This window comes from Calonectris borealis, chromosome 2 (assembly GCF_964195595.1).
Source record: "Calonectris borealis chromosome 2, bCalBor7.hap1.2, whole genome shotgun sequence".
Taxonomy (NCBI): domain Eukaryota; kingdom Metazoa; phylum Chordata; class Aves; order Procellariiformes; family Procellariidae; genus Calonectris; species Calonectris borealis.
Window position 1 is genome coordinate 152,711,307 of NC_134313.1, and position 22,903 is coordinate 152,734,209.

General features: G+C 44.6%; 1 protein-coding gene across 1 annotated transcript in view; it reads left to right on the forward strand.

The window, feature by feature from the left end:
- The window catches only part of GAD2 (glutamate decarboxylase 2), a 41,326-nt gene that overhangs the window by 954 nt on the left and 17,469 nt on the right, over positions 1-22,903 (forward strand). The window contains exons 4-8 of the mRNA XM_075143943.1: positions 1,096-1,329; positions 6,262-6,352; positions 7,173-7,285; positions 11,260-11,375; positions 21,304-21,383. Of these exons, the coding sequence (XP_075000044.1) occupies positions 1,096-1,329; positions 6,262-6,352; positions 7,173-7,285; positions 11,260-11,375; positions 21,304-21,383 (634 nt within the window). The remainder of the gene's footprint in view (positions 1-1,095; positions 1,330-6,261; positions 6,353-7,172; positions 7,286-11,259; positions 11,376-21,303; positions 21,384-22,903) is intronic.

Here is a 22,903-nt window from a genome sequence, read left to right on the forward strand (position 1 = left end):
CTCTGAAACTAGCAAAAAAACAGCCGTTCGGTCGGGAAATAGCCTCCGCCCGCGGTGCGCGGAGGCCGGGGGGGCCGACGATGCGCGGCGGCGACGGCTCCGCGGAGCTCCGCGCCCCCAGCCCCCGCCGGCTCCTGCGCCTCCCCGGCACCCGCGGGCGCTGGGCACTTCTCAAACCCGCCAAAAAAACCCCAAACCCCAAACAAAAAAAGACCTCGAAAAAAGAGCAGTAAAATCCCGGCGTGCTGGAGCCTGCAGGTTGCTCTTTCTAAGGAATACTGACAGCAGCGACCTTCTCGCTGAAGTCCCTGCGATGTAATTAAGGTTTGCGGGGAGGAGGGAGAAGGAGCGCTCTCTTACTGATTTATTTTAATTCGAGGTATTTTTGCACCTCATCTTTTCTGACCTTGGAGGTAGCGTCTCCGCTCCTCCATAGGCGCCAGCTCCCCGCGGAAATGCGCTGGCCAGAAACGCGCCCGTTTGCACGGCGAAGCGGGGCGAGCTCAGCCCTCCTGGCCCCGCCGTGGGAGAGCTGCTGCTGCCTGCCTGCCTGCTCCCGGGTTACCCCAAATTAGGGGGTTCCACTACAGCTTGGCTCTGCTTGAGCCCTCGCACTTCAGTTTAAACAAAAGATGTCAGCGTGTGCACTGAGAGACCGTGCAGCATCGCCTCAGAAAAAGGCATTAAATTATCAACAAGTTACTTGCATTGGAGAGTCACGAGGGAAGGTATTTTATTGCAAGGCAAATGACAGTTTTTAGAGTGCTTCTTGTAGCGTTTGTTTCCCAATCTTTATTTTGCCTAGATTCGTTTTCCCTTTTTTCTTGTTTCTCTGCTCTCTCTCATTGTCTTAAAAATTGGTCTTAAATATACTGTGGGCAAAATTTACTATTTTAGATAGGATATTAAAACCTATTATCTCTCAGAACATTCCTTAAAATACAATCTTACCAATTTGCTTATTAAATGAAAACAAAGTCTATTTGTATTGAACACAGTGAAAAGATTTCCTAAGCATAAATGGGAGAAGCCTTTGTCCAAAATCTGTGTATATGGTTGTAAAATGAAGTTAACTTTTCATTTCTCCGTTCCCAGATCTTCTGCCGGCATGCAACGGAGAGATAACAACTATGTCTTTCCTACAAGACGTTGTGGACATTTTACTTCAGTATGTGGTGAAAAGTTTTGATAGATCGACAAAAGTTATTGATTTCCACTATCCAAATGAGCTGCTCCAGGAATATAACTGGGAACTGGCAGACCAGCCACAGACCTTGGAAGAAATTTTATTGAACTGCAGAACGACTCTGAAGTATGCAATTAAAACAGGTAATAGCCATGCTCATTTTCTACCCTATATAGTCTCATCCATTGATTAAAGGTGTAATTTCATTTTGTCTTGAAACGTTAAAGATTGGAGCAGCAACTGTATTTTGTCAGTTCCAAGCAATTTCTAGTAGAGACAGAAATCGTTTTCCTAAATGATAAAATACTCTAGCAACCCTGTCTCTGGAACTGTCAGCGCAGCATCGCACACCCTTTCCGATTTAAAAGTAATGCTCCTGTGCATTACTGAGTGTGCCACTGAGCAGCCTTTTCACCACTTTTGCGACTTTCCTCCTTTCCCGTTCATCCCTTTTACAGGCGATGGGCCCGGGATTGTCCCTTGCTCGCTGCGGAGCGGGGGGCGTCGGGCGCCGGGCTGGGAGGCGGCCAGGGTAGGGGAAGGGGGGGCGTCCCTGCAGGGGGGCAGCCGGGACCAGCCCTTTAACAGCCAAAATCGCAATAAACATCCTGTAAATGGGAGCTCTGAGCGGCCCTTTGCCATGTCTCTCCCCTTGCCTGCGGGACATAAAAGTAGGAAAATCTGGTAGAACTGCCCACAGGAGTATTGGGGGTTTTTTTTCCAACTTGAGGCTCAAGCAATAAAAACAAAGCCCGAATTGTTTTAGTAGCCTTTTGTTGTTGCTGTTTTTCACTTGAGAGGCAGGGATGGGTTGACTCCTACCTGTCTGGGACCCCCCCATGTGGGCTTCGTGGCCGGGCGGCAGCGTGGGGCTCACCCCGGCGTGGGGAAGCCCCCGGCTCCGCACCCGGGGCCACCTTAAATAAACTGCGGCGGAGCGGACAAAAAGCATAGCTACAATTACGGCTGTGATTGAGAAATGTGGAGTGCAGGGAGCTCTTAGTGGAAATTTGAATTACTGAGAAATTGCTTAGAAATAAATGTATAGCAATTACTGAAAGAGACAAAAGGCTGATTTGTGAATAGAGGTTGAGGGGAAAACAAAAAACAGGTTTTGTCACCTTTTGGGAACAGAGCAGACTGATCCCAGTAAAGATTGTGGGGGATCTGTGTAATCCTCCTCGTTTAGAGGTGGAAATGTCCAGCTGAATGTTTTTGATGCATGAGTCGGGTGCTGTCAAAACGTCTGTAAAATATCGAAATAAATAGTTAGATAAATGATATCCACAGGAACAAAGTCGATCAGTCCAGTGATCCATATGATGTGTCTGGGTAGGGCATAGGAAACATTTTCACAGAATGCTGTGAAACACAGGATCTGTGAATCTGGGAAATCAAAGAATAGGGTTTCTTAAGCGATATTCAGTAATCTTTTTTTGTCATAGCCTGTTTCACATAATGGACCTATTTCATTTTGTGCTTCCAAAAAAGACTCTTTAAATGTTACCATTTCTCTTCCTCCCTGTAAATATGTGAGGCTTTCCCTTCTTGGTATTTTTTAATTTGTTTTAATGAAAATAATGTTTTCAAGGTCCAAGGACCGGTGCTGGGGGGTTGTGTGAGATGCGGCGGCATGGCAGGGTTCGCCCGCGGGGCCGGGGGGCGCGGAGCCGCCTTGCTTGGCTGCTGCCGCTCCTCAGCATCCTGGGGCGGCCGCTCCAGCCTGGGGGGGCTCACAAAACGCACGGGGTTTACACCCGGAGCCCTTCGGCTTGTGCTTCAGCGTAAAACGCTTGATTTACCCTCAGAGGAAGGACAATGTGGTGAGGTTTCTGGTGGCGGGGGTCAGCATCCGTTCCAGCTGCAGGAGGCCTTCGGACACAGCCCCTCCTGGGGTGGGGGGGGCGTGGGCTGCGTTTGGCTGCAGGGGCCTAGGAGTCAGATTGGAAAATAAATTGTATTGCTTAGATTAGCCTCACAGCTGGATCCCCGAGTGCCAGCGCAGATCCCCAGTTGGGATTTGAGGAGCCAGATGGCTGATTTTTCAGCCAAGGGGCAGGTGTGGGATGCTCCCAGGTGTTGCCTGCGTGCCATGGCTTACCGGGGTGTCTGGGGGAGCCACACGCGGCTTTCTGCCCCCTTACCGGCTCGCGACATCCACCCCTGGTGAGAATTTCATCTGAGAGAATATAAAAGGCAGCATCTGCAAATGCAGGGAAAGATAGATGTGAAATTCGGTTCCTGTGCAATGCTCGCAGGGGAAATTGAAATGCGAGCATTTAAAAATGGCTTGGAAACCCCAGGAAGGGTGTGAGGAGCTGGCGCTGGTCCAGCCTTGCTCCTGGCAGGCCCTGATGCCGGTAGCAGGCCGTGCGCACGGTGGGGCTGTGAGCCAGGCCAAACCCAGTGCCGCCGGCCGTGCCTTCATTTGTGCTGTCCAGCTTTGCCCGGCCCTTGTTGTCGCTTCCCTGTCGAGGCTGTGGAGCCTGCATGTTCATGCTAGGGGATGTCCGTGCCTAGCGCGTGGGACCAAGCGCAAGCAGGAGCGTGTTTGAGAGGAGGGTGCGTGGGGTGAAAGCACGTCCTCAGCAGGGAAAGCCCGTCCCTGGCTGCCTAGTGCCTCAGCCCCGGCTCTTGCCCATCACCTCCTGATTTACTCTGAGGTATGCATAAATATGTTGTATATTGCTAAACCAACCAATAAGCAGTAATCTCCTATTTTGACATCTCCCCCCCTCCCTGCACCCTGTCAGTCTCTTTTCCAGTCACCTCTTTGTTCAGTGACAACCACGACAAAGGATGTGCGTTTTAGGCAGACGGGACCCGGGTAGTGATTTTTGAGCATTTCTTGCAAACTCTTCTTACCTGGCTGGTGGAGCCTGTATTTTAAGCAAAGCTACAATTTTCTGTGGCCATCTAGCTGAGGGAAGAGAGCTTGCTCACCTATTAGGGTGTCACATGGTCGGACAAACCTTTGCAGCTGAGGTTGGAGTCAGATTGGGGCATTACGTTCTCTGCCGTTGCGTGTTAAAGCCACGTTGCAGAAGAGAAGGGCGCTGAGCGGAGGGGGCCGTGTTACAGGTGTAGGCGCTGGGGGCTCTGCCAGCAGCCGTGCCAGCAGCAGCCGCTCCGGCTCTCCCTGTACTAACGGCTCTGTAGGAGCACAACGCTGCTCCCCCCACCTTGCTCGCTCCAGGGTATGGCCGCCCTGACCCCTGCATGCAGCCGGCCCTGTTCCTACGGCGGTTCCCAAAGCAGGAGGTGCGCTGTGAGGTTTCCTTGAAGAAACAAGCAGTGACAACAGGGCTGTCGCCTGGAGCCGGGTTCGGGGCTGACGGAGAGCCGCCGAGACACTGCAGCTGCAAATACGAATTCTGCTGTTCCCTAGCTTTTCAGCGTGGATTTATTTCCAGAGCAGGAGTTTTTCTTGAGCCTTCCTGTGGCCCAGATTCACCAAAGGCTTTCAGCTGCTAATTTTCTGTTGCTTTCCAGCAGAATTTGGGAACCCGCTTGGAGCCTGGCTGTAGGGTCGAACCTGAGCTATAATGACTGAAATCTCTCTCAAAATCTCATCGTCGGGGGAGATGCAGTCCTCTGCAGGCAGAGCCCCTGGCACGGGATCGCTGTGGCTTTGGCGCTGGTGGCGGGGTGCACGTGTGCCCCAGGCCCACCTACCCCACTTGAGAGCGCGCGGGGTGGGGGACGGATCCTGTTCATCCTACTGAATCTCGGCAGTGTCCCTTGGTGCCTGAGGGGCTTTGGCCGCCTGTCCTGGGCAGCATGGACCAGGGGAAGGTGGCAGTTCCTACCTCCGGTGGGGAGGGCTCAGTGCAAAACGCAGTCAGGCTGGAGGCAGCGGCACGGGGCTCGTCTCAGGTTAAGGGTTCAGGGAGCTGGATTTTGTGCACGAGCTCCCCCCAGCCTCTTATCCCCTGCTCTGGTCTGCCCGCACAGCCTGATTACTCTGCCTTTGTGTGTGCAAGGTGGGAGACGGGGACCAATTCCCCGTGCTGTTCTGCCAGCCATGTGTCCGCGCCTGATAAGAGGCCGCCAGAGACCGAAGATAAGTTTTCTCTTGGTGCTGGGTCTGCATTTCCTCAATCATCTTGCTCTATCTTTTGTCTTCTGTGATGGCAATAACAGCACGTTGTCAGTGGGTCAGGACAGGTGTTTTCCAAGCAGAGGCTGCTGTCTTTTGAGTTGGACGGCGTTTAAGTAATTGTGAAGCATCCGTAATTTGTAGCGGTAATTATGCCACTTAACAGGGACTTGCGGGGAGCAACTAGTGAAAACTGAGTTTTAATGGTTCCTGGGTTTAATGGCTCTAGACACGTTTTTAAGAAAAATCTCTAACAGGATTTTAGAAAAAAATCAGGAGCCAATTAGATTAACCAGGTAAACGGACGATCAGCTCATTGAGTATATTCTTGTGCGTCATTCTGCTGGGGCAGCAATGCTGGTTTTCATGGGGTTTGTTTAAAATTGCAATTGCGAGCAGCCAGGCTATTTGTAATTGCACTCTGACAGGGAAGAAATGACAAGGACCGCCACCTTCTCTGCCATCTTCGTACAATCATCAGCCTTTGAGTCACGTGCAAAGCAGTCACCAAAATGTTCCATTTTCTCATTTCGCCCTGTCTATTATAATCATTAGCCATTCATCACTGATGTTATATGTACTGGCAAGCTCTTCAGATGGTGTCTTGTGCGTGCCTTTCAAACCTAGCCAGGCAAAAATACATCCAGTGACAACATGTGGCACGCTAACGGGAGCAAACAGCTATTTTTGTGAGGCAGCGATGTGCTAATTTTCAAGGCATATTAAGAGGATAATAGGGAGTGTTGGAATTCATTATTCTGCGTTCAGTGTAATTACTCTGATTTTACTGAGTTTGGAATGAGAAAGAAGAGAAATCCTGCCTTTTCCAAGAAATGTATTTCTTGCTGTTTGCTTTCTTTCGTACCTTGAAAGCACTTCCTTCTCTATAGAAATCCGGAGGTAAATATAGCATTCAGCACTGAATAGTTTCATTCAGAGTCATTAGCCTTTTGATAACATTTTCCATCTTATGCAGGGCACCCTAGATATTTTAATCAACTTTCAACTGGATTGGACATGGTTGGATTGGCAGCAGACTGGCTGACATCAGCAGCAAATACTAATATGTAAGTAGCAGATTTTTTTCCATAATAATATTAAATATAATTTTACAGTTATACTCCAAAATATTAGCTGCTGTAGCTGAATGAAAGAAAGAATACTTTTATGTTAAGGTTGCTGGAAAAACAATTGTCGTCTTTTTAAATGGTTGCTACAGTTGTTTACATGAAGACTTTCAACATTGTCCTGTAGGATGTTTTCTATAAAATTTCATCATACTGATATGATGTCGGTTTTGCTACCCCCCAAAAAATATACAGAAAAAAATATTTTAGCATTTTGCATGCATAAATATGTAAAATGAAAGGTGTGCTAAGTGAACAGTTGCATTCATGTAGAGGAGTTATGTACAATCCATACTCAGAGCAGTTAGAGCCATTGCTTCCTGTAAGAAAGAGTTGCAGAATTTAAAGTGTGGGACTAGGAAGCATTTTTGTGCACTTGTTTAGCTTCATGCACTGTCTTGTCATCATGAATGGGACTGCTGATGCGTATGCTTCTAGACTCGCACACAGGCTTTTGCAAGGCGAAGGTCTGGCTCTGCCCAGCAGCTCTTGAATACAGGGGCAAAGCCTTGAGCCTGGAAATGGTGGGGAAGATTTATTTCACTGAAATGGGTGGAAATGGAGTCTCAAGTGCTCTCAGCATTTCTCTTTCTAGACATTTGACGTCAAATCAGAAGGAAGATTATCAGAAGAATTGTAAAACAGAACTCTACCCAGTGCGAGATAGAGTATATTGTGGCTATAATGTAATGTAATATTGGAAAAAGATGTGTTAGTGTTGTAGATGTAAGCATTAAATATGGACATTACTACATTTCAGGTTCACCTATGAAATTGCTCCAGTGTTTGTACTTTTGGAATATGTCACACTAAGGAAAATGAGAGAGATGGTTGGCTGGCCAGGGGGCTGTGGCGATGGGATATTTTCACCTGGTACATGATATTTCAAGCTTTCTTTATTTTTCAGACTATGCTATATGACATCCTCTGTAGTTACAGAGTAAGCATAATTAAATATGCATGTTGGAGAGGCCACTTGCTAATAACCACCAGTGACCTCTTTGAGATAAAGTATTGCATGTTTATGAATTTTAGGGATGTGATTATGAGGGTCCGTTTGAGCAAATTCCAGTGCATTATGAGCAGCTGTAATGGCACATGGGAAACATAATCAGAAGAGACATTTGCCTCGCAGTTTCGCTTTGCCCCACTTTTTATGGATTACATGAAATAGAAAGACTATCGTATTAATAATGGAGGGAAGAAACACAACAGTGCTCTCCATCACTGCAGGGGAAATTGGAGCAAAGAGGGAAGGACGTAGCATCCCCCCTTTAAGGAATTTTAGTGGAGTCAGTAAGATTCTGCCAACATGACAGTACACAATTAGCTTTCCATGTGTGAGCTGGCCTGTTAAGCTCAGTGCGGGTACTTGGGTGGCTAGTTAATCTGAGTGCTCAGAAACCTGGTTCCTTCAGGGCAAGTCAATAAGGCAAAAAATGAGTGTGATTAACTGTAGAGAAATCATTGACTCTGACAAACACTACATTGTTAAGACTTTTTTTTTTAATCATTCCACTTAGTCTTTTGATTTATACTCTTTGTCACCTCCTATCTTACTCTGAAATTTCATTGCTAAAAATTTTGGCCTATCTATCTCACCAAATTGCAAAAAATTGAAAGAATTTACATTGGGCATAGCATCTTGGCTTGTCAAAAGAGAACAGACTGATAGCTGGTGGGGAAGGAGCCCTTCTGGAAAGAAAGTTCATTGATCTGATGGAGAGGGAAAGAGTGTTTGGACTACGGAGCAAAGGAAGGGCCTCGGTGATAACAGCCTAGGATGTTCAGCTCTCTGAGGGCATGAATGGTAAAGTTCATGCTGTGCAGAAGATCAGGCAAGGCTCATCTTCAACTTCTCACATCTGAATGCACACGTGGGAAGTGGTGCAGGAGTTTTGTCCTGGGCCTTTCCACAGACGTGGAGAAAAAGATGAGAAGAATTTACATTACTTCTTGTTGAGTCCTTATTTAAAAAGCACTGAGAACAAAAGCTCTGACAGCTTTTACTGTAGTGCTTAGAGGTCCTGACCAAAACCGTGGCCTCCATCACACAGAGCAGCATCTAAACGTGTATCACGAGCCCAGGACCTAAGCCAAAGCTTTTGGAAACTGGATAGTGGTTGGTTACTGTCCAGTCCCTGGCCTGACTCAATACATCTAGTCTTCAGTTCCTCACCTTGCAGGCTTGAGCCGCAATTGCCCTGCCGGGCTGGCCAGGGACCTAAGCGGGCAGAGAAGAGCAGTAGCAATGCTGCTCAGCAGACGTGGTGGGCAGAGGCTGGGCACGGGCGGCAGGTGGGGGTGGAAGGCTCAATGCATGCGCCAGATCTGCCCCAGTCTGGCAAACTGGGCTTGAGATCGATAGTGTGAGTCAGGAAAGATGAATGCCTCGGGAGGAACTGCCGTCCCTCCGGGGTCAGCCAGAGGCCCCTGCCTGACCTGGGGGGCCAGGGTGTTGCTAGTGTGTCAGATGCTGGAGCTCCCTTCATCTCGCTGAAACCTGCGTGGGGACAGGCTCTCTGGCAGGCGTGTACCTGTGCTGGCCGTTCGCAGTGCTGCCCCCTCTCATCCTTTCTTTATCTGCAATTTCTGGTTTGTGTAAAGTGCGTCTTGATAGTTCAGTCTCTTAAGGCAGCAATACCCAGTGTGCAGGTTTTGCTTTTTTAGGCCATAATCAAAATAATCTCTATGCTGTCTTCTCGTTTCAAACCGTCACGGCTTCAGCTGAAGACCTTACTGTTGCAAAGAAAAGGTTCTTGTTCTCTGCATTCTCTGGAATGAAATATACACTATCAATACATGCAAAGCATAAAGGCCTGATTAGGTTCTCCAAATTCTGTAGGTGTGTTTTGTTGCCTGCAATTAACTGTGGGTATAAACACAGCTGCAAAATTAAAGGCAGAATGCGGGCTTATTAATAAGCTTAAGGTTAAATGGCTAGGTAATAAATACAAATAGGAAAGCCTGGTATTCAAGAAACTTAACGTTTCAGTCTTGATTCTTTTGACGCTGAGCCAATGCCTTTGGACAAGATAGGCCAAATTTCTTCAACTTGGACACCTTAGTTCAGTCACCTCCATCATCAAGAGCAGCTGTTACATGACATCTGCATTTTTCAGGGACAGGTACCCGAGTATTTCCTCTTAATCTCTCCATTTCTTGTTTTGTCCATTGTGAAAAGAGGTGTAGAAATATGTTCATACCTCTCAAGATAGTTGAAAGGGGAAGGAAAAGCCCGATCTCTACTGACCCCCATGCCAGCGAAGCCATCCCTCTGTGGCATTTCCCTTGGATTCACAGGAGGACCGGTGAGGTCAGGGAAAGCCCAGAGCAGAGGCAGCCTCACTGCAAGAGCGGAGCTGGGACACTGATTAGAAATGAAGGGCACAGTTTCTGTGGGGTGTGGAACAGTATATATATCTCCAGTGGGATAAATACAAATCTTAGAAAAGTCAAAACAACGTTAAATTTGCCAGCAGATATACCCTGCTGGTGTAACATGGTGTAACGTCGCTGCTTTCAGCAGAGCTACCTTCATCTGCTTAAAGGGTGGATTTTATCTTATCTCACTTTGGCTGTCCAAGCATTGGGTGTCTGCCCTGGGCTAGTTACAGCAGCTCCCATATATTCAAGGGAGAGGGGTGGATGCATTTGCAGGGCAAGTCATCCCACCTACCACAAGCTTAGGATGAACCTTAGGATGAACTGAACCATCTTCTGGAAGTGCCTGTCTTGTGCTCTTCACTCCATTTTTAGATGGATGAAGGTTGGGTTGGTTGAACTCTACCTCAGCTGCACTCTGACCATTTAAAAGCCTGAAACCATAATCAATATACACCTTTGCTTTATATAAATATATGTGCATAAACATCAATATGTAATCAATCCGTATATATATAGTATATATACAGGATAAAACTGACGGATTTTATGTATACATGTCTCTGTGTGTGTGTGTTTATGTGTGTACATATGTAAAAGTACTCAGACGCTGCCTCAGGTTCTGCATTATATTCCCATAGTGCTCATGCAGCACTAACGTATAACCAAACATTGTTCCACTGTAGACACAGAGACTCAGTTTGTAAAAATCTCGAAAAGGAAAAACAAAGAGCTCATTTTTAGTTTATGCATTGATAATTGAAATATGGGAACAGAATACTGTAGAGCTGTCATCCGATACCCATCTTGAAGTGGGTAAAATACCCATCTTGAAATGGGTATTTTACATCAATGTATGCCACTGATTTTAAGGCTAGTGTTAGGGACATGTAACCTTTTCCCCTTGCTCCCATCAGAGGACAAATAAAAAGAAAAATATTTGTTAGAATGACCCTTTTTCCTTTCTCTTCCCTCCCTCCGCTCCAGTTATCCAGAAGATAGTGTCTGTTGGGACTCACTGTGTGGGTTTCCTCAGAGTCGGGGCATGAAACACCACCCTGATTTGGGAGGGCAGAGGACAGTTTAGGTTGCACGTGGAAGCCACTTAGGGAGTTGCCGTCTGGCGGCATCCGCTTGGGAGGGGGAACAGAGTGGGGATTATGTGTTGATGGCGTATGGAAAGATAAGACTGGGGACTAAAGGAGAAATGGTAAAAAAAATTAAGATGAAAGGAAACCCCCATCATTTTTTGCAGCAGTACTTTTTTGCATAAATTGTTATTTGGGTGTAGTAGATCCTGTTATTGCACAACCCAGCTGTGAGGAGCATCAGGAAGAAGAATCTGCCATTAGGCAGAAAACATTAACATTAGAGTTAGAAAAACTGTAGCAAGACTTGTCGTTTATTCTGCAATAACATTACAATGCATAGAAAAAGTAACAGTATATCACTGTGGACTCCAGGTGGTGCCATATCTAACATGTATGCTATGTTGATTGCACGTTTCAAGATGTTCCCAGAAGTTAAAGAAAAAGGAATGGCAGCTATTCCCAGACTGGTTGCCTTCACATCAGAACATGTATGTGTTTCTGTTTTTTCCTATCTGTTACATTTGCTTGTATGAATTTATGATGAAGAAAATAGCTGAACGGGAATTTGTAGCCAACTGTCTTTATTTCTGTTATTCCTTCACTGGAAATAAAAAAATGGGAAGGGGCTGGCTTTTTGATATGTAGAGGAGTGAGCTGTGCGGTTATCTGTGGCTGAAACCCAGGGAGAGCAGGTTCTACAAACCACAGCCATTTTTTTGCTCTCACTTGTGTCTGTATAAATGTGGATGTGAATGGTAAGGACCACATCAAACGATGAGAGCTCATCACTGGGCTTCAGCACTTTCTGCCAGGAATGTCTTTTGTTCGGGTCGCTCTGGGGGAACAGAAAATCACTGTGAGTCAAAATGGTTCTAGTTGAAACCACTCTCGCTGTTATTTAATGAGAGGGTGATAACATACATGAGGACAGCGGTATGGAAATGCTGTGTGTGTACAGCAGAGCAGCTGCAGTGTACGGTGGGGAACTGGGCTTCGCTGTGGGTTTCTGTCTGTGAGCAAAAGCTTCAGCACACCGGGGCTCATCACGGCACCGACGGGATCTGGCAGAGCGAGAGGTGAGGGGAGGTGGCACGGGAGAAATCAGAGTGGCCCTCATGGGAGAAACGCAGAGTTTTTTGCTCTTTGAACAGCCATGCAGAAGTTGTATTTCTGTCTGTATTGTGTGGGTTGTTTTGGGTTTATGGCCATTTAAACCTCCTTGCAGCTTATAGTGGAGAATTCATGTGCAGGAGGAAGGGGAAAGGAAGGGTTATACCCTGGGGGGCTGTGAGCTCTCTTCAGGCTTTATGTCCCCTTCTAAATTTCTCTCCAGCTGTGTGGGCTTGGCCAGAAAGGACTCTTTCATGTCTGGGGCGCAGCAAGATGCCGTCCATGTTAGGTGACAACATCCTCCTGGCTATGTTTTGTGACTTATCAGAGAACGCGTTTCCATTCTGTGCGAGTGTGAAGAGCAAAGTGTCCTAAAAACTGATCAGAAATGTCTGGGAGGAAATTCCTGTGAGGGTGCCTTTCATGGCAGTAGGATGAGGTGCGATGCTCAACTGTGGGCTCCACATTGCAGAATAATTGTCCCCAACGCAGTCAGAGAGAAGGATGTTCTACAAATGAGTAGCAACTCTCCAAAGTTGGCTGTACAGCTAGAGATGCATTATTCATATGGAAGTTACAGACCTAATAAGTCTTGCAAATAAGGTTCAGCATGATTATTTAAAATAACAAATCCTATTAATCATTAGAGAATTTCATTGTATTCATAGTGATGGAATGTTAAACAATGAACCAAATTGTGCTATCAGTCTCAAAATAATGAAATGAGCTTTAATAATTGTGTTTTCATGCCAGGGAAGAAGCAGTTCCCTTAGCAAATTAAACATTCCAAAATCAAATATACTAGCGAATCCATAGAACAGCATTCGAAATCTGTTACATTTTAAAAGTGTCTTGATATTGCAGTTTTGTCGCTTCCTCGATCAGGATTTTTTATAAAGTATGTAATGGCACATCTTCTAGGGAAGTTAAGAAACCATGCTAAGTGAAGACAGGATCATTTAACCCTTAATTGCCCAAAGGATGTGGGATCAGGGTTTAACCCTCAAAATAGCAGAGACTGTTAGAGGAATTGCAGAGGCCCAGCAGTACAATCCCCGTTTTAGATAGGAAATGTCCTGCAGAACCTGAATAGACATTAAGATATGAGAATGTCATTTGTCTCATTTATTATGTCACGATGATCATCTACTTCCTTTTAGACTCCCCAGCCTGCTTGTGGTTTCTCTCTGTCACAGTTGGATGCTCTTGTAAGACGATGGCTGTGGAACAAGCAGTCTGTGAACAGGATACTATCATTTCCTCATGCTCTGCACGTGTGGCATTATAGTAAATAAAGCTTAAAGTTACTTTATGTTTTTAGAAACATTGAGATTTTTTTCTCGAAATTTTCAGACAGAAGTAAAGATTCCAATATCAGCAATTCTCAGACAAGAATATCAGCATCACAGACTGGACTCCATTTTCATTTCTACCAATCCAGAGCTTCCATCATTATAAATGAATGAAGTTACACCACAATTGCTGCCAATATTACCGTAATCAGAATCTGGCCTTAATTTGATGTGATAAGTTCAGCTGCTGGTGGGGGAGAAGGGAAGGAAGGAGTAATTCACAGCTCCTAAGTAATTCCCTTCCTAATTTAGGAGTGCATCATGTTTCTAAATTAGGAGCCTCACTCTCTGCACAATCAGTGAAGAGAGGCACCTCTGGAGGGAAACTCAGAGCATCCAAATTAGGAACCCAAATATTCCTTAATTTAGATGTTCTAAATCACCTTTGGAGGGGTTCACCTACTTCTGTGCATTGATCATACACAGAGATCAGCCTCCTGACATACGCAACCTACATTAGGTGCCTAAAATAGGTTATTCCAACCGTGCATGTTCCCAGTAAGCAGATCTTCCCCAAGCTGTTCAGTAGGACCGTAACTTATCTCTCATCCTGCTTCTGTTTATTTCTGTTCACCAGTGATGGTGAAGTACACTGTAACTGCTTAGGTCGGTCTTGGCCCAGGTATAATTTCACTGAGAAGTGCTTGCTCAGGACTTAATGTAATCCTCTGTATTCACCAGTGCATCATCAGTGGTTCTTTCATCTGCACCGGTGCAGGAGCAGAGTGATGTCCTTCAGGGCAGCTGTTCTGGACTGCACGTGACGCAAGAGACCTTGACTCAGAGGGGTAAAAGTGATGGATGCCAGTTGTAAAAACCTATTTTAGTCTATCATTTCAAACCCAATGAAAAATCTAAGGTGAAGGCCGCCTCCTGTGTCCCAGAGCATCAGCTTTAGGCTGCTGTGAGTGTTCAGCTGAGCACATCCCTTTTTCAGTGTGGAGAAAGCAGCAGAAAGGGCAAGCTGCCTTCTCAGAATATTTTCATTGATCTAGTTGTCTATAAGGCAAGTCCTATTGAATTTTAACCGATTCCCTGTTGTGATTTTGACCTGGCCAACTAGCACTCTCTTAGACAGCATTCAGCAGTAGCTGGGAATAGCATGGATCAACCCTAGCAGGCGAAAAGGATGAAGTCATTGCACTCTGAGGAGGAAAGGGTTGAAGAGGGAAAAAGTTCGGCTGTAGCGGACTAGTTGGGTTCAGGTTACAAAACAGTCTTTGGCCTTTTTATTTGGTAGTATAAAAATAGCTGAAGAGACTTGGAGCTTTTATATGCACTCGGTGTTTAATTGGGGGCTATATAGACTCAGTCCACAGTTCAGGGAATGAAAAAAAGCTGGACATAATTGGAAAGACGTAGAGATTTCTTCACCTCTGCTGTTCTCCAACCCAGCAAGGCTGTGCTCATGTAGTCCATATCAGCTTTCCTAATTTCCTAATTTCCCATCCCCTCTAGCGGCTGCCGCAAGGAGGAACACCTTGTCAGGTGCTCACCAGGGAAATAGCAATACAACTCCTGTCTTAGTTTTGGAAGAGAAACCACAGAGTAAGATCTGGCAGTTCACCCAGTTGGAGAGCCAGGGGAGCACAGAGAGGATGTCTCTGCCTCTGGCATCCCCCCAACTGCACTGCTCTCGGGGTGGAACGGCTCCTGCCCGAGACTTTGCTGGGAGTATGGCTCTGGCAGGCGCTGACTGGGGAGGGAGGGTCTGTTGGCAGCTCAGGTATAAGGTGTCAGCATTGTAGACAGCCGGACGTACTCAGAGGGACCTCGTTCTCTGGAGGAGCACTGGGAGCATCTGTGAGAGGTGGCTTGTCTGCGGTGGTAGGGGAGCACCCTCACAGCCATAGCGTGCGCAGCATCCACACATCAACTAGATCGGAGGAGGCAGTTTGCCATAAATCACTGCTTCAGCTTCTTGCACGCTGATTTCCCCTTGTGGACAAGCCCCATTATTTGCAGGGAATACAGCAAACGACACCAGTAGCTGTAGGAGAAGAGTGGCTTTGGCAAAGTTTTTATCTGAACAGTTTCTGAAATCTAAAATGGAGGTTCTTGGCTCTGAGACAGAAGTAAATTAAAAAGTGACTTCTGTCTCAAAGCAGGCAGCTCGACAGACCTCCATTTCATGCAGCCTGTGGAAGATTTTGGTTTGGTTTCTGTGCAGAATGAAAAGCTGATCTCTAGTCCCACCACTTTGTGGCACGTAGCATTGCCCTCTAGCCAGGCTACTTAGGAGGCATTTTCCAGGACTGGCACCTGCAAGAAGCTGTCCAAGGGGTGACCTGTGTGGTGAGGCTTCCAGGGAAAGATTTGAGGAGCCTGGAGAGCGTGTTTTCCGTTTGGTGGCATAAATTATGAAGCCGTAAGTTATATTTCTAAGCAAACAGAGTAAGTAGGGAGTGTTTTCGTTTCCACCTAAGGAAACTAAAAATCAAACTCATGGATTCACACATTCTTTCTTTGCATTACCTAATGCATAATAACTAGAAAAGTATTGCTTGGTGGTATTTGAAGCCAGAGGGAAACAGTGAAAAAGTTGGTCTTATTTGAGGAGCAACTTAATTCAAGTAACTCCATTCAAGTCAACGCAAAACCATTTTCCAGAAAAGCAGTGCTCTAGGGCAGTCTGTCCCAAAGGAGACATTCATCATTTGGGTCTAATCCTTCATCTGGTCAATATCTCGTGACTTTTACACTGCCACAGGATCCTCCTGAACTCAGTGCAACGTTTCTTATCCAGAGGTAATGCTGTAGAACTATCTGCACTGGAAAAAAACAAGTTGTGAGTCTTGCTGGATTAGAAAAGCAGTATGAGGTTTTGTATTTCAAAAATGCAAAAGATGGAAATATTACTATGTTGTGCAGAAACATTAATTTCTCCCCTGACATTAACAAATAACTTTAAAAATTGAATAGCAGTAGCTAAGGGAAACAATAGCAAACATATATAACATTACAGTGTATTTAAAAACGTGATGGGACACAGTATACTCTTTTTGTAGATAACTGAAGGAAAAGGTATAGCTTACAATGAGACATTAAAGATAGGATTCATGTCACTTAACTTTAATCACCTAAAGTGTAAACATTTAATCTGAGTTAGTCTATGCACTTTTTATAGCCAATAAAAAGAGAGCGAGATCTGCAGAAGACAACTCATCCTAGTCTAAAATGGGTGCCAAAGCCTTAGGAATAAGGTGCCTTCTGGAGGTACCTTTTCTTCCCCACTATTAAGGCAGCCCGGACAGCAAGCCTAGACCAGACACACATTTTTAGATGATTAAAATTAAGAGAGAAGTAGCCCAGCCTACACATCCAGGGATCCCACATTGTTTAAAGCCCAGGGGAGACGGAGAGGAAAGCGTGCGCGCCTCCTTTGCTGGCGAGTGGCTGATGGGGTGAGGCTGGGGGTCCAGGTCTGCAGAGCACTGGGGTGCCAGCGACCAAACCTGCAGACCACGGAGAGGTTTCGGCTGCTGGATGGCTCAGCTTGCTCAGCGTTTGGGAACTCACTCCTGATGAGCTCCCTCCAGAAAGCTTGTACCACTCTGGATTTATGTGAGCAGGGAGAAGCTGCAATCTGAAAAACCAGCCGTGACCTCTGGGGCTCACAGCGTTAGGGTGGTTCTTCCTGACAGCTTCAGCCATGCCAGATTATGAGCAATTAATTTAGCAAGCTATAAAAATAGAATATTGAAGCACTGTTCAGGTAAGATAACAATGCCATACTTTTCAGCATCGTAACATTTTTAATTATTCTAATTATTCCTTTTTCCAGAAGGCCTATTCATTATTGCACCTGTAATAAATTTACAATGTGTTTTTACTTTACAAAGCTAACTATGGAAAAATGGCTATCAGGCAAACAAACTTACTCCTAACCACATTTGAAATTTTAGACAAAGGGAAGATTTCCCTGGCTCAAGATCACCATTTTTTTTTCCTGACTAATGATATGCTTTTGTCATAATATTGACTAATACTCTATGCCTTCTCCTTCACCATTGAATTTTAACCACATTTCTTTTCAGACACAAATTGGGGTTCCTCTCTGTTGGGGATGTATTTGTAGTCTTCCATGCACCCTTTTGCAGTGCAGCACCACAAGGAGGGAGGGAGGGTGAAAGCCGCAGTGACAGCCCACACCCACCTGCGTGTCCTCCTGTCTCTGGCAAGCACAGGGCAGCGGTGAAACTGGGGTCCTGCCAACTTCTCCTAGCCTGGTTTTTCCTTCAGGACTGGCATCAGGCAGTCCGCCCCTGTCCTCCCTTTTTGACTCCGGTTCTCCCAACAAAAGACTGCAGATCTGCGTCACTCCTACATGGCTGTGTCGTGAAAGATGGTGTTCACGCTCACTTCCTTGCGTGGCCGAGCAGTCTGTAGCCCCTGTATTCCCAAAGGGGTCACAATTAATGTCCTTCTTCCCCATTAGCCCAGCTGAATCGGCCAGTAGTTCTGTCTAACCAGGCTTATTTCTGCAAGCCTTTCCTTCTCTTTGACCTTTATATTTCTCTGTGTTTACCCTTGTATTACACAGGCAACCAAATTTTCAGCACTGTCCCAGGAATATTAAAACAAAGTTTAATATTTGTCATCATTAGGAAAGTTTTCTTTGCTCTTAAAACTATATTTTTTCCATTTTCACTTTCATCCTGGCTCTTTTAGAGCCTCTCAGGCAGTTGGAGTAATTCCTCTGATGTTACCCTGAGACACAAAAACATAACAGTAGTCATATATCTGTGACTATATACACAGATTGAGCAATTTCATATTCAAAGTTTGTTTAGAAATTGTAATTGCATTTGCCCTTCTGTGCACAGACTTCTTCCCAATTTATCCCTAAACCTGTTTTGGTTCCTGACCACTGAATTCCCTTCAGTCTGTAAAAAGCCTTCAGGCAACCGGGCTATCAGCACTACTTGCATTTTTTCCCCAATGCTGTTTTAGCAGTGCCACGAGACTTCTCAATGAGACAGCTGAGCTTGGCTGTATTCCAGTGGATGCCTTTGAGCACATGGGCTTAATTTTCTTCCTCATAGTAAACCGTTCAAATCTGTATTTCCTTTTTTAAGGCATTTTGAATAGTTCTATTTTCTATTAGAAAAACAAATTACAGTAGTAAATCTATTTTAACTAGTATGGAATAAGGAGCAAAATTCACCAATGTAATGTCATTAACTCAAAACCCAGTGAAATATATCTGTGACTCTTCACTCCTACATCTCTACCTGTATTTATATATTACACTACCCAGTATGTGCACATCGGTTTGTGTAATACATGAATAAAACACAGATTAATTTTTTTTTAAGTATATAAATCCAATTCTAGCTTCACATAGCATATCAATGAACTGACATTATGCTGGCAATATTCTAGCTGTTTAAATTTTTGCAAAATTCAGAGATATCTTCCTAAACTTGGGAATTTTTTATAAGCCTCCTGATGCCAGGAGCCCCCTCACGGCCTCTCCTCCTCCCTGCTCTCATAAAGCTGCACTGCTGCACCACGGGGCTCAGGGAGACCCACAAGGCTGGGAAGGGACTTCAGTGTCTTCCATGTATAGAGGTTGGTGGATTGGTTCCAGCCCAAGCCTTAATCTACAGTGCATTTGTACTTGGGAAAAGTCCACTGATTTTAGTGAAGCTGATGAAGCTCGTGGAAATGTGTTTGTTCAAAAATTTGGTTTCATGAAATAAAGAATGTGCCATGAAAAATACCAGTGTGATGCTGAGCAGGCCGGTGATGTTCAATGTGTCAGTACTTCCTAGTACTTGTGAGTGCAGCCAGAAACACAGCAGGGCAAACTCCATATCTAATCTGAGCGTATCACTAAGCCGTGGTTTTCATAGGCTAGACAATAACAGTGTGTTAAAATCAACTATCTACCAGTTTCCAGAGCACTGGTGCCTGCAGGTGCTGTACATTTTCCACTCTCACAGACAGCAGATATCACAGGGCTTGGTCCATAGGGAAGGGGTAGAAATCTCCTCACCTGCTGTCATTCGGCACCCACTCTGAAACAGCAACCCTCATGCTGGATGAATCCTTCCCTGGAGGTGCCCGTCTCCCCCCCGGACTGCAGAAGGAGCCTACATGATGACTTAAGCCTGATTAGGCTGGCTGCAATGAACCCAGTCTAATTCAGCAAAACACTGAAGCACAGGCACAAATCCCTTGTTGCTCATCTGAGCGCATGGGTGTGCATTTGATTTGATCATCAGCTTGTGCGGAAGTCAGTCCGACGTGCATGTGTTTGCATTTCAGAATGTGCTTAATTCAGGGGCTAGGACGGTTTGTTGTACTAGGGCCTTAAAAACTGATTTTAGGTCTAGACAAGGTGGTCAATGGCTGTTCCGTACACATTGTTGGTATACTGCAGCCATGCCGCATGGGGGAAAGCTATACCAATCCACTGCATTAAAAAAAAAAAAACATGGTATGAAAAATATCATTCACTTGAAGAAGTATTTTCGAATTGTCCATGTATCATCAGTGAATCATGGCTCAAGAACAATCTGAACTTCTTCAAAATGTCTGACTGTTGAAAAACTCTATGGGCACCATCAAAACTTGAGGCATTTCAGCTGAAACAGTGAGATACAGGCATATGAAAAAAGGAGTTTGGAGTGGAAACTCTTATGCAACCTTAACCACGGTAGTCAGGACTGTTAACGATAGTTACCCCCTGAGTGATTTTTAAAACACAGGGGCCTTTTTTACTTACTAAATTGAAGGTACATGTTGCAGTTCTACTCTTCTTCCTCTCTCTTTCATAAAGTTGATTTAGAATTGATTCTCATTTCTCAAAAGTATTCATTGTGAAGGGAGCCCTTAAGTATGCAGTGAAATCCCGCTGACTTCATGGCCTTTAAGTGAAGCAGACGTGTGTAACCATTGTGTCCATCTCTTCCCCTGTAGCTCCCTACTTCTCTCATTACAGTTGAAGCCAAATACTCACTTGACAAAGCAATAGTGATTACTTCTCTGCTTCGTGGACTGCTTCTCTACTCCCACAGACTATATGTCTTCCTTTCTTCTTTAACATCTGAGACACCTAAAAAACCCTTTTAGAGTTTTATCTCCTTGATCTTATTTATAGTGTTACATCCTGAGCTAATGGTACTGTAGTATATGCAAAGAATTTCCATTTTTTTAAAGTTTAATAATCTGTAGTTAAAATTACTTTGAACAATATTGTTATAGCTGTGTTTGAGTTAATAAAAATCAGATTCTTGGTCGTATAATTTGATATAAAACTATTTCATTATCATAATCACCAGGATTTAAATTAGAATTACAAACCAACACTGGCTCAGGAGTTAAGTCATATGAGCTAGAGAAAATTAGGCTGACTTGCACTCCAGTATATAACTTCCATTTTTTATTCTGTACATACAGATTAACTAATAGTCTTACTAAAAGCCCAGTTCTGATTTTAAACTGCCGTAGCTCTATTTATTAATGGGAGTTATTACTAGTTTTCACTGGCATGAGATCACAATTAGGTTCATATCTTAATTTTTCTCAGTATATTATTTGGCCAGAAGTTATATAGCAGAAGCACATCACTCTGAATGCTACGAATGAATTCTGTAGGGGAGAATTTCTTGTTTCAGTGAATCAAGTTCATAGCTGAATCTGTACAAGCAATAGAAGCTGCAGGTATGCATCAAGGACAGAATTTGGGTCCATCATCAGCTACAGTTGTGTATTTAATATTCCAGGAGTAAATCCAGATTAGAGTGATTGCTGTTTCTCTAATTGACTGTAGTGACCTGATATAAAGCCTCAAATTACAGTGATTGGTTTCCAGAAAGTCTATGAATAGAATTACTGCCTGTGTGGGACTACTTGCCGAAGGGCTTGCAAGACTGTAGTGTTTTGTATTAAATTGGATAAGAAATAATAATAAAAATAACAAATAATAATAAATGTATTTTTTCAGAGTCACTTTTCTGTGAAGAAAGGAGCTGCAGCCTTGGGTATTGGTACAGATAGTGTGATTCTGATTAGGTGTGATGAAAGGTAAGTAAAGATGCCAAATACAGCTCTTTTTATCAGTATGTAGAAGAAGATCATCAGGTGCTTAGCTCAGAGAGGGCATACAGGATGCAGTCAACAGTTGGTATAACTCGTCATAGCGCTATCATCTTTAGCAGCCTTACAGTGATTTATCCCGCTTGAGGAACTGGCTCTGTCAGTAGCTTCTTTAAGAGTCAGGTTTTGGAGCTCATCAAAAAAAAGTTCCCTTCCTCGTGGATTTCTGATATTTCTTTTTCTTTCATCCTGAAGCGAAACAAAAAGTCCAACTAACAATCATTCTTTACACATTCTGCTAAGAAATGAGGAAGAAGCTTGTTTTGGTCAAAATAGAGCATTTAGACACTCACATTTTGATCCATTAACATGAACTGAAGTGGGCCTTTTAAAGCAGTAAAATATTGAGGTGCATTTGCTAATGCAATTCTATTGCTTCACGCTCTCACCATCCTCCTCAGCTGGACTACATTTCCCCCAGTGCCCTTGATGGGGACACCCCTGCGGTGGGATGTGGAGAGAAGGGTTTTGGCAGCATTGTGGGCAGCATAGGCCAAGGAGGGGGATGGCCCACGGAAAGGAGTAGCACAGCAGGCGCCTAACCTACAGGTCCCATCAGCAATACAAAACGGGTGGTAGATAACTTTTTGTTTAACTCGCCCAACTAAAAGGTTTTGCTTTTCTATGAAACCCATTTTGAGAAAGCAAAGGAATATTAACAAAATCTACATGTTCTGATGGAGATTTTATATTTTAGGGAAAACATGCTTTCTATGGGACAAAAATTAATAGAACAGTCCTTATCGATTCTACTGAGAATCTTTTCAATAGAATATGCTCTTACTATGAGTCCCAGATATCATTGTTATAAGGTATTGAATTATTTATGGCTCTAGCATAAATGGAAGATTTTACTGCTATCAAAATACTCTGCTCCCACATTAAAAGAAGAGCATCAACTAAGCAATTTACAGTGCTAATCACAGCGCCTGCATATTGACTTACGGGCTTACTATCTCTTTATTAACAAAAGACTTAGCACACCTTGAAGAGGAATTAATGACAACAACAACACAACCAACGCACATCAAAATAAACCTCCGATTGTTTCTATTCACTAAACACAGACATGAATCAATGAAGTCGTGTCTTCCTTTTCTTCTTGTGCAAATTCAGCGTGATGATTTTCTGTGAAGACCACAATGCTTACCCTGAAGTAAACAGCGGGATTACTGCGTGTCTCACCAAATCCCAGCAGAACACCAGGACAAAGTGGGCTGTTTGCACAGGATGTGGGCTTGTGCAGTGGAGAGGACCCTCTGTGAAGATGTAGATCTGTGTGAGGGTGAAGGAGCACCACGAGATCTTTTTGATGTTTCCAGCATGACCAAGCACACTTCTTGGTGGCTCTTCTCTTCCCCATCCTGACCCACACCCACCAAATTTGCCTTGTTTTGCTGTATCATGGGACTATGTAAATGTGTGGTGCATTTCAAGCCAGGAGGACA